This window comes from Andrographis paniculata, unplaced genomic scaffold (assembly GCF_009805555.1).
Source record: "Andrographis paniculata isolate CXL003 unplaced genomic scaffold, ASM980555v1 Contig55END, whole genome shotgun sequence".
NCBI classification, from domain to species: domain Eukaryota; kingdom Viridiplantae; phylum Streptophyta; class Magnoliopsida; order Lamiales; family Acanthaceae; genus Andrographis; species Andrographis paniculata.
This window is the reverse complement of record NW_026137590.1, coordinates 658,082-668,604: the sequence shown is the minus strand read 5'-3', so window position 1 is coordinate 668,604 and position 10,523 is coordinate 658,082. Positions and strand designations below refer to the sequence as shown.

At 39.7% G+C, this 10,523-nt stretch overlaps 3 protein-coding genes and 1 long non-coding RNA gene across 6 annotated transcripts; 1 reads left to right on the top strand and 3 right to left on the bottom strand.

The window, feature by feature from the left end:
• Positions 1 to 2,352: 2,352 nt before the first annotated feature.
• On the bottom strand, positions 2,353 to 4,551 carry LOC127256205 (protein phosphatase 2C 51-like). Its single transcript, XM_051282073.1, has 3 exons — positions 3,312 to 4,551; positions 2,963 to 3,068; positions 2,353 to 2,834 (listed from the first exon to the last, which is right to left on the bottom strand). Exons 1-3 carry the CDS (start codon positions 4,056 to 4,058, stop codon positions 2,467 to 2,469), a joined length of 1,221 nt encoding a protein of 406 aa, XP_051138030.1. The 5' UTR covers positions 4,059 to 4,551; the 3' UTR covers positions 2,353 to 2,466.
• Positions 3,030 to 7,249, top strand: LOC127256207 (uncharacterized). Its single transcript, XR_007839807.1, has 2 exons — positions 3,030 to 3,142; positions 7,196 to 7,249. It is a non-coding gene; the product is annotated as an uncharacterized LOC127256207 (long non-coding RNA).
• On the bottom strand, positions 5,579 to 8,649 carry LOC127256204 (pentatricopeptide repeat-containing protein At3g49170, chloroplastic). 2 transcript variants are annotated; one of them, XM_051282072.1, is made up of 2 exons: positions 8,540 to 8,649; positions 5,579 to 8,458 (listed from the first exon to the last, which is right to left on the bottom strand). In XM_051282072.1, exon 2 carries the CDS (start codon positions 8,452 to 8,454, stop codon positions 5,866 to 5,868), a length of 2,589 nt encoding a protein of 862 aa, XP_051138029.1. In that variant the 5' UTR covers positions 8,455 to 8,458; positions 8,540 to 8,649; the 3' UTR covers positions 5,579 to 5,865. The 2 variants fall into 2 exon arrangements, with proteins under 2 accessions (XP_051138029.1, XP_051138028.1); XM_051282071.1 differs by having other exon boundaries at positions 8,529 to 8,635.
• A 118-nt stretch (positions 8,650 to 8,767) lies between these two features.
• On the bottom strand, positions 8,768 to 10,186 carry LOC127256206 (uncharacterized). 2 transcript variants are annotated; one of them, XM_051282075.1, is made up of 4 exons: positions 9,331 to 10,186; positions 9,220 to 9,240; positions 9,091 to 9,123; positions 8,768 to 9,014 (listed from the first exon to the last, which is right to left on the bottom strand). In XM_051282075.1, the coding sequence occupies exons 1-4, from the start codon at positions 10,103 to 10,105 to the stop codon at positions 8,875 to 8,877; spliced, it is 969 nt and encodes a 322-aa protein (XP_051138032.1). In that variant the 5' UTR covers positions 10,106 to 10,186; the 3' UTR covers positions 8,768 to 8,874. The 2 variants fall into 2 exon arrangements, with proteins under 2 accessions (XP_051138032.1, XP_051138031.1); XM_051282074.1 differs by having other exon boundaries at positions 8,768 to 9,123.
• Positions 10,187 to 10,523: the final 337 nt, after the last annotated feature.

Below are 10,523 nucleotides of genomic sequence, written 5' to 3'. Positions count from 1 at the left end.
TTGATTTGGGGTTGGTGTCGAAGAATAAAATTTGCTATTTAAAATGAACACGTTCTATTTAATTTGAGGAGACACAAAGAAAAAATGTAAAGAAAAGAAATAGAGAATAATTACTTATTGGAGCATGAAGATTGAATGTGGTTTCAAGGGAGGGAAGTCTCTCCAATGCTGATGTTGTCGGACTCAGGAGGGCAGTAGAATGAGAGTTTGAGATAAAAAATTTGTAAATAATAACTGTGAGTAAAATATAATTGGAGAAGAGTTTGATGATTTTGACACGTCCTGGCGAGAGGGTCTGAACAAAGGCATTGAATACAAGTTTCCATGGTGTCTGCTCTTAGAAAGCAGCACTGATAACAACAATAATGAGATTTGTTTGGTAGCAAGGTATGCCTTTTCTTTTTATGTTTTTTAGGGTATGTTTGATTCAAATGAATATAAGGAAGAAAAGAAATTTAATAGATAATGGAATTGTCACTCTAAATCTTTCTAATTTATCTGGTCTATCATATCCAATTAAAACATCTGTAATTGTTATTATTACTACTATTGTTTATTTTATTTAATACCAAAATCTAAATTTATTTTATTTATAAATTGGTCTTTATTATAGTATTCATTTTTTTTTAAATTTTTTTTTTCCCGCCTCAACCTTTTAAGATCGAAAAACACTCAATAATCATAATTATGGATGAAAAGAGCTAAGACAAATTTCTCAAACTTCGCAACTATCTTCCGTCGCTTACTTATCAATTTATACCAAATTTAATAATCATTTTATTCCTTTTTTGTTATGCTACATTGTTGATTATATTGTGTATATTCTTCGACATGTTGGAAAAATTAAAAAATATTTATTTTTTTTAGACTTTAAAATCGTTTTTTCTTTTTTTTGCTTTTGAACAAAATATATTAAATGCTGACCGACTAACTCATTTCATTGTTTTATTAAATTCATTATTATTATTATTATTATTATTATTATTTATTTTTATTGTGAGGTCTGTTATTGTAGGCAGGCTTGATTCCTTCTCTTTATTATTTTGTATTTTGATTATACTTTCATATTGTGCATATTTATTAGTAATGTATATATATTATATATAATAAAAATTGATGAGTTACTAATGATTAAGTATTCGTCTTCTAGATTTTACGAATATGAAAATTAGTGCTGAAACGAATAATCATCATATTTTTTCTACAGAAATACAACAGATTAGAATGAAGTTTGAGAATGGAGAAGAAAACATTTTAGTTTTACTCAACCTATGCTAAGAAAATATATTTTATATAAAAAGACGCAAAATGCATAGAGATCAAGTAAAAAATATAAAATTCATAATAATTTTTGTTGTACCAAAAGTATATGGGGAGAAGATAAAAAAAATTATTAATATGAAAACTCCACGAACAATAACAGGAATTAAGTATAAAACTATGATAAAAATTCAATTGAAAGAGAACGATAAATACAAACTATTTAAGTTTATATTTAAACACACATATCAACTAACCACTATCCAAAAAGTTTATTTTCTTTTTTGATAATAGATTAAGCTCATGTTGCTCGAATCGATGTGGCTTAACATGTAGAGACTTGCTCCAAAAGTCTCACATGATTTAATGATTAAAAAAAATGAAAATTAAGATAACTTAAAATTTATCAAGTAAGATCTTAAAGATTTAAGAGGACACAATATAAAAAGTCGAGGATATTAAAAAAGTCCTAAAATATTTGCAAAGATTGCAAAATAAAGACCTATATAACTTAAAATTTATCAAGTGGGATTAACATGCTATTATTACAAGCATATTTTGGATTAATGACAAAATTCAGATAATATTGATTTTAAAGACACAACTTCTTTGAAAGAAAATCGTACGTTGATTTTATTTGTTGGTGTTAATCACCACAAACAAGCAATAATTTTTTTAATAAAATTGACTATAATTTTAATAGATAAAGATCCAACTATAATTGACTATAATTTTAATAGATAAAGATCCAACTATAGCAAATACATTACAGGTTTTGTATTAGGCACTAATAGTTCAATTTACTTTTTTACATTACTTTTACCTTAATATCACATTATTTTTACTTTAATTTTACGAATATAATAAATATTATAATATTTTATTACACTATAAATCCATATAATATTAATTTACTTTAATCACAGTACAAAATCAAATAAAAAATTTACTGATAAAAAAAAGTATATTTTGAGCATAAACAATAACTCATCCTCTTATTTCTTATTGCATTTAGACAGTAGTATGTTGTACTAAGTTCAGTCTTTTCATGTAGGAAATGATGTCTGTACTTTTGATCTCATTTGATCTGTGTTCTTAAAAATTATCGATCTTCACATGGCAATAAAACAGACCAACAAACACCCTTACCTTGGTAATAATACAAACACGTCCATGGTAATAACAATAATAATTCCAATTAATTAATTAATTGTCCGTTACCTTAGTTTCCTGATTCACTAGGACTACACTACACTTGCTCTCCAGCCCTACCACAACCACACTTATATTGTCACGGCTGCCCCGCCCCATGGCTAGCTCCGCCAACACTGCGGCCGCCTCCGCCGCCGGGCTGGTGGCGATACTCACTCCGGCGGCGGCGGCGGTCCTCCTCCTGCTCGTCCTCCGCCGTATCTGGCCGAACAAACACCGCCGAACAACCTGGCATGCAAGATCATTCGAAACCACATCCCATAATCCGTCACTTGCTAATATCACAAACTCATCCTTGTCTGTTCGTTCCAATACTCTTACTTCCGGCTCTGGAATCACGTACGGCTTCAGATAATAGTCTCCTGCAGCAGAAACCGCCATTTTTGAATTGAAATCGTGAAAAACCTATAAGGTTCTAGATGTGTGTAGTAACCGCCATTTTTGAGCTGAAATCGCTATAAATCTAGAAGTTTCTAGATGTGTGTTTTACCTATGGATCTGGATGTGGCCAGGACGCCGAGGACTCGTTCGCCGTTCCAGTTGATGACCTTACCGCCGGAGATTTCGATTCTCTCTAATTCGTCGGGTCTGTCAGGCTGCGGAGCAGAAAATTAAGCAGCAATGGTGATTAAGTGTGGTTGCCTGCTCGTTGAGATTCGTGTGCAGAAAGGTACGCGATTATTAGCAGCGTAGAGTAATAGATGATTATCAAGTGATTTATCCGATTTCGTGGTGTTTATGGTGTTTATTTCGTGATTTGGAGTAGTTTTTGGTGGAAAATTTTCTGAATCGTTTGTTAGTTTGGAGTTCTGTTTGAGGAATTTTCACGTGTTTGTTACCTTGTGGTCGTCGGATAATTGTACGGCGGCGCCGCCGCGGGAGAGGACGGCTCTGGAGTCGCCGCAGTTGGCGATTACCACCTCCGTCTCGCCTACCACCGCCACAACCGCCGTCGTACCCATAGTCGCCACCGCCGCGCCGCTCTTATTCACCTCTTCATCCATCTTCTTAAATCCGGCGGTAACCGTCTTCTCCCAGTCTATTTCGCCGCCGCCGCCGCCGCCGCTAGTTTCGTCTTCCTCCACAACTCCGGCGAGCACCTTGTGCAGCATCACGCCGCACTCGTGCGCGACGCGGCGTCCGCCATGGCCGTCGTAGACGCCGAAGAAATCGTAGCTCCGACCGCCTATTTTCAGAAAACCTAATTCCGCCGTCGCCACATCCTCCATCTCCCTCCTACGACCGATGATCGACACCATTCCGTGCGACGCGGTCGCCGCCTCCGATCCGGAGCATCCGCCGTCGATCTCCGATGACTTCTCCTCAGTCGTCGTCTCCTCCTCCCCTTCCGATCGCTTTCGATTCACCGATTCATCTCTAAACAATAGATCTTCTTCCGATTTACTGGCGGAGAGCGACCTGCTAAATCGCCGGAGCTCCATCCTTTTCCGGCGAAAGCTTCTCGTCCTCCTGGCTTCATTATCCCCCAAATCTCCATCCTCAACCTTGGAATCCGACAGCGACTTAAGCCGTCGGCAACTCTCCTCCGGCGCCGGAGATCTCTGCCTCAAACTCCCAAAAATCATCTCCGATGGGGAGCAAAAACCGGCACGGAACACGAAAAGCGCTGCATGAGATTGAAAAAAATGCAGTAGTGAGTTTAGAAGCGGAATCTGAACCGTCCAGCAATAAATACGACGGAGCGGCGGATCGGCGCCACGTGTTAAGGATCCGGCGGGGGCGTACGTGTGCGGCTGCCATTGGTTGAGAGGACACGTGGCGCGTGGATTTGGTAGGGAGAGGGACAGAGTGTAGGCTGTAGCGATAGGGAGAGAGGACACGTGGCGCGTGGGCGTGACGAGAGGAAGTACGTTTAATGCATGGGATGGGAAGATTTTGGGATGTTGACCACTTGGACGGGTAAGCCGACACGTGTCTCACAACTCTCTCTCACCTCGTACCTCGTGTCACACTACTGTCCTAACTTTAATTAATTGAAGGCATTTTTCCTTTCATTTAATTTAATTTAATTTATTGAAACTGGGAAGATGGTGTATATGATCCATGGAATGTGTGTGTATATGTCAGTGAGATATTTTTCACTTAAATTTATAATTTTATGATAGTTCCATTGAGTTCCATTTTATTTTCATGTACTGTTTAAAAGACAACGAAAATGATATTTTGATGGTGGTTCTTTTGATTTACATCGAAAATATTTGTTTGACTTTTTATATTTAGATAAGTATTTTCTCCATCATCTAAAATTAAGTAGTAAAAGTAATTTTTTTCTTTTATAATATAAAAATAAAAAGAAACAAATAAAGTAATAATATTTTGGACAACTAAAACAAATAACATAAATTTGAATGATACTGAGAATTTATAAAATTTTGTAAGATAAAAAATATTAAAGTCTCTTATATATTTCAACTAATTAATAAAATATTATTGTTTATTAATTTATTATAAAATTTAAATGGTAAATATTATTGTTTATTAATTTATTATAAAATTTAAATGGTTTTTTAGGATCGAGTCGGAGGGAATATATTTCATGGAGACGTAAGACATGTTTGATTATACTTTGAGTTAATACTCTTAAAACGGTTGTCTTGTTTTTCTATTTTTGTCTATTCCAAAATAATTGACATGTTTTCTTATTTAGTAAATATGGTCTCCACAAAATTATTCATATTTTTTAAACTATCACTAATTATTACTCTAACTTACTTTTTAAAATCTTTCAAAATGTAAAACGTAAGGGCATTTTGTAAGAGAAAAAATTAATTTTTTTTTGTCTTAAATCAAATAGATCTTTTGAAGTTTTATAATAGATTAAAAAATAATAGAATTTTATTAGTTAGTGGAAATATATGAGTTTATTTTTTTTTACATTTTTTGCCTTTTACGTATTATAACGTAATTGTATATTGAATGGTATATTTGTAGTTTAAATAGAAATTTAGAATATTTTGGTAATAGTGTATGTATATCTTTTTTAAAATAAAAATTAGATACTTTGATTAGTACAAACGAAAATAATAAAAAATGTATTTTGAATTAAGATGGAAGGGGTAATACTTTTTCCTGGCAGCATATGTAAAAAAGTGTGTTGATAGTAATGTGTAATTATTTTGATAAAAAAAATATTTTTGAATGGACATATAAACGCGGGCGCCAGCTAGTATGAAAATTTTGAAAAATTTAGAAACTAATTACTACGGACTTAGTCCAAATACGGATCACTTTGTGATTTAATATTGAATGAGACCAACAAAGTTAGTTTTTGCTCTAATTTTAAAATATTCATAAAACACACAATAAGATATAAACTGAGTATAATTAAAACAATATATTGTCTGTCATTTTTAATATACTAATTAAAATTAATCACCAATAATCATTGCAAGAGCAAACCCCATCCTTAAAATGATGAAACCTATTTGAATCCCTAACCACAATCTCCCTATCCCCAATCACCATCGACACATACTTCATTGCATTGTGACAATCCCCACAAACCCTAAGGTTCTTGAATATCCTTATTACCTTCTTATCTTTACTTGTCCGAATCAGTCCGTAAGCCAATGCCAATTTCTCACTATGCTGCCCTAAATACTTTTCCTTTGTCTCCTCATCCTCTACCTTATGCAACACAAAATTCGTGTCCGGAACATATCCAATTCCTCTAATCTTTTCCATCAACTCTTCGATCTTTTCATATATCGCCACCGCGTCCCGATGCGCCGTGTCGCCGACGTAGAACCGGTGAACCGTTCCGGACGCTTCGATCCAGCTGCACCCGCCCTCCTTCGCGATTCCGAGCTCCTTCATCGATTTCCGGACCCTCGCCACCTCGGCCCATTTCCCAGCCGAGGCGTAGAGGTTCGATAGAAGAACGTACGTCGACGGATCGACGGTTCCGTTCCTCTTGTTGATTTCGATGATTGTCTCAGCGGCGCGCTCGCCGCGCTCGGCGTCGTTGTGTACGACACACGCGCCGAGGAGCGTTCGCCAGATTAGGGCGTCGGCGGGGTACGGCATCGAGGCAATGAATTCGGTCGCTTCGTCGAGATTTCCGGAGCGGCCGAGGATGTCGACCATGCACGCGTAGTGCTCGCGTGTAGGGGTTATTCCGTGTCGGGTTTGCATGGAGTTGAAGTGGTTGCGGCCTTCAGTTGTGAGCCCGGCGTGGCTGCACGCGGAGAGGACGGCGATGTAGGTGATCTCGTTCGGTCGGACATCGGAGTCGAGCATTCGGTCGAATAAGTCGAGCGCCGTTTCGGCAAGTCCGTGCTTTGCGAATCCCGTTATGATCGCCGTCCACGATACGACGTTGCGGTCGTTCATTTTGTTGAATACTTGAAACCCGGCTTCGATGTCGCCGCACCGCGTGTACATCGAGATAAGCGCATTGCACGCGCTTACGTTGGTTTCGAGCCCGGATTTTAGTAACCGGGCGTGTAGTTGCTCGCCTTTACTGAGCGCGCCGATGCTCGCGGCGCCGCTTAAAAGACTCGTGAACGTAAAAGAATCGACGATAATCGTAGAATTGAAAAGCGCGAACGCCTCTTCGTCAGAATTCGGGCTTTTAATATACCCGTCGACCATAGCGTTGTAAGAGACGAGATTCTTGTCGAACAAGAATTCGAAGGCTCTCCGCGCATCGTCGATCCGGTCGCACTTGGAATACATACTAATCAACGAATTACCGATGCAGCTAATCGAAGCGACTCCCGCCTTAACAGCACGGCCGTGAATTTGCTCGCCTAATCCCCGGTCGAAAAGATTGCTGCACGCTTTCAACAAGGCGGAAAACGTGAAATGATTCGGCTCGACACGACCCTCGGTTATCATCCGGATATACATAGCGACGGCTTCGCCGTCGCCGTTCCCGGTTTGGACATATCCCGTGATGAGCGCCGTCCACGACATTACGTTGTGCTCAGGCAATGCGTCGAAAACTTTCCTCGACTCATCGATTGATCCCGACTTGGCGTATGCGTCGACTAAACTACATCCGACGTAGACGTCCCGAGAAAGATCGTTCTTGATGACCCATGTATGCATTTGCCAGACGAGTTGATACGAACCGAGCTCCGAGCAGGCCGAGAGACAACTACTGAACGTAAAGCGATCGGCGACGTTGCCGGAGCCGATCATGTCGAGAAATAAGGTGATTGCTGCTCCGGCGGAGCCTAATTGTGTGGACCTTGTCATCATTAAAGTCCAAGCCACGGTGTTCTTATTAGGCATTTCGTCGAACACCTTCCGTGCAGAAGTTAAATCCTCAAAGCCTCTGCTGAACAGATCAATTAGAGCGGAGCCTACGCAGACGTCGGAATCGAAGAATCCTGTTTTCATCAGAAATCCGAATATTGTCAATCCGATCGTCGCGTGCTGTGGATTCGAACAAGCTCGAATCGCAGCGGAGAAGGTGTATTCGTTGGGGAGTTTCTCAAACCCTAGCATTTGAACGAACGCTGCAATGGCTGCCGAATTCAATCCGTTGTGCGCGTAGCACGAGATCATGGCGCTCCAGGAGACTAAATCCTTGAGCTCGTCCTCCATGGAAGCGAAGATCTCCTCCGCCTTCCTCCAGTCGCCGCTTTTGGAGTAGAGAGTGATGAGCGAATTGAGGACGATGGAATCAAGGTCGAGGCGTGAATCGACGATTCTGGAATGGATCAATCGACCGAGGTCGTAGTTGCCGGTGCGGATGCAGGATTTCAGGAGCACCGAGTAGGCGGTCAGATCGGGGGTGAGATTGGACCGGAACATCGAATCGAGAGTGGAGATTGCTTCCCGGATGCGACCGCCATTTGCTTGACGGATAAGATCGTCTTTCAGCGATTCGTAATTTAGGCTCCTCTGCGGATGTCGAGCAGAAGTGTATCCATGACGGTTAGGTTTCACTTTCAGTTTCACTGCAGCAGAGACGGTCGGAGATGGAAGACACACAACAACCGCCGCTGCCATATCTCTACAGGAAAATCAACGGTTAGCACTTTAAATTCACACTACATCATATCCACACAAACAAACAAACGCACAAAATCAATACATCCTTTCTGGCGTCGTCTTCAACTCAACCGTTGTTTGAATTTAGTGTTTCTTCAAGTAGGAAAATTCCAATTTGACTTGATAATGTTGAAATTGGTAGCTCATTCAATGGATTATGGTTATTTCACAATCGAACACTTATTGGTAGAGAATCTCTCATACTCCTAACTCTAGGCTAGGGTTTGGTTTATCACTCACTACACATAATTTTTAATTTTGGGGAAAATCAAAATCAAAATTAACTACAATTCCTATACAATAATATATATGATACACATCCAACCACAAATTCCTTCCAGATTATTAATTAATTTATACATTCTTCGCTCACTCAGGCTATGCTATGGATTCTACAGCTTGACTTTTATCTTCTTCGTCCGCCATGGAAGCACCTTCTTGCTGCTTTCTTCTTCTGGACCGCAGAACGGCAACAGCAAATGAAACTCCACACAAGCATCTCAGCAGTAAGATTCCACCTAGGAAGAAGACCAAAATTCAACAGGTTAGTGGATTTATCATTAACAAATTCATCTGGATTGAATTGAATCTTACCTATGGCAGGAAGGATGATCAGAAAAATATAAGCTGCAATTAAGAAGAAACAAAAGAAAGAATCAATCAACATTCAAAGAGCTAACAATTCAAACAAGAAATCCAATCAATTTGGAGGGATCATCTCACGGTAATAGTACTCCAATTTGCCTGCAAAAATCGGAGAAGAAAGTTACAGTCTTTATCCATTTAAGATGAATAGATTTGAAGGATATGAAGATCAAGAACATCATCACTTACATCGAAAGCTTCGTTCCGATAACGGCGTATGTTCGAAGCAATAATGCCGGCATCGAACCTTGCCGTTCTCCACCGAGCATCTCCCATTGGCAGGATTGCAGTCCCCGCAATAAACTTGATACCACGAGAACTCGAATCCATGCGACAAAAAGTCGTGGATGGTCGAATATGGATAGGTCCGAACCTCAAAAGGGGTCGCCGACGACGCATGAACCTCCTTATCCACGACACAAGACTTATCCAAGTTGTTGTACGCATTGACATTCTCTGCGACGTAGCCATAAACCTGCGAAGCGTTTGGGAACGCGGTGGCATTGCCGCAGCTAGGATTCGCGACGTACGCCGGATTGTTCACCGGTCGGGAGCAAGTGATGAACGCAAAATATATGTTGTAGATGTAAACAGAGGTCATGTATTGGGAAGAGTTGCCGTAGTCGAGGGAGGGGTAGGTCGGGCATGTGGAGTAGTTTCCGGGGGTGATCCCGGGATCGGTGAGCCTAATGGAATAGTTGCCGTAGGTGATCGCTTGCACGTTGTAATGCTGCGATCCTATGGTGATGATTGGGCTATTGGTATGGCATTCGAGGGCGAAGAACGGGTCTGGGAAGCCGCAGTCGGGCGGGTCGGACCGGAGTCGGAAAGGGTAGGTGATGGTGGTTGTTCCGCAAGAAGAAGTGGTACAAAGGGATGTGTTGTGAGGTTTTTGGGCATGGGAGGTTAGGAGAAGGATTGGGAGAGATAGGAATGCTAATAATAAGAGGGTTCTTGGAGGCATTTTGTCGAATAGTTTGTTTGTGTGCAATTGGTGTTCAAAAGGCTATGAAGGTTTGTTAATATATGTTTTTGTAGAAAAGGGGTCTTGTAGGGTGGGTGGTTTGAATGGATTGTTGACGTGTTGAATATATAGTGGTAGGGAAGAAAGGATCTGGGGCGTTGATTGACAATGAACGGTGAGGATTGACGGCCGCGTCAGAATTGGCGGCGGAGGAAACATGTTAAAATTAACATTTATAATATATATAAATAGCACAAATATATTTATTATATATTTAGATTTTTTAAATTAGTGTATATGTAAATAGCATATTTTTATTATACACAAATATAATAAAAATATGTGATATTTGTTCTTACATGTCAATCAGCATCTATAATATATGTAAATAGTATATATTTTTATTACATACAAGACA

Bases quoted from the DNA above. Each gene is read 5' to 3' on its own strand.
- LOC127256206 (XM_051282074.1), bottom strand. From the start codon at position 10,105: ATGCCTCCAAGAACCCTCTTATTATTAGCATTCCTATCTCTCCCAATC. The intron at 9,241-9,330 runs GTAAGTGATGAT...CGATTTTTGCAG, and splicing joins ATCGGAACGAAGCTTTCGAT to GCAAATTGGAGTACTATTAC. The intron at 9,124-9,219 runs GTGAGATGATCC...TCTTAATTGCAG, and splicing joins CAAATTGGAGTACTATTACC to CTTATATTTTTCTGATCATC.
- LOC127256204 (XM_051282072.1), bottom strand. From the start codon at position 8,454: ATGGCAGCGGCGGTTGTTGTGTGTCTTCCATCTCCGACCGTCTCTGCT.
- LOC127256205 (XM_051282073.1), bottom strand. From the start codon at position 4,058: ATGATTTTTGGGAGTTTGAGGCAGAGATCTCCGGCGCCGGAGGAGAGT. The intron at 3,069-3,311 runs GTAACAAACACG...TCTGCTCCGCAG, and splicing joins AATTATCCGACGACCACAAG to CCTGACAGACCCGACGAATT. The intron at 2,835-2,962 runs GTAAAACACACA...TTTCTGCTGCAG, and splicing joins GGCCACATCCAGATCCATAG to GAGACTATTATCTGAAGCCG.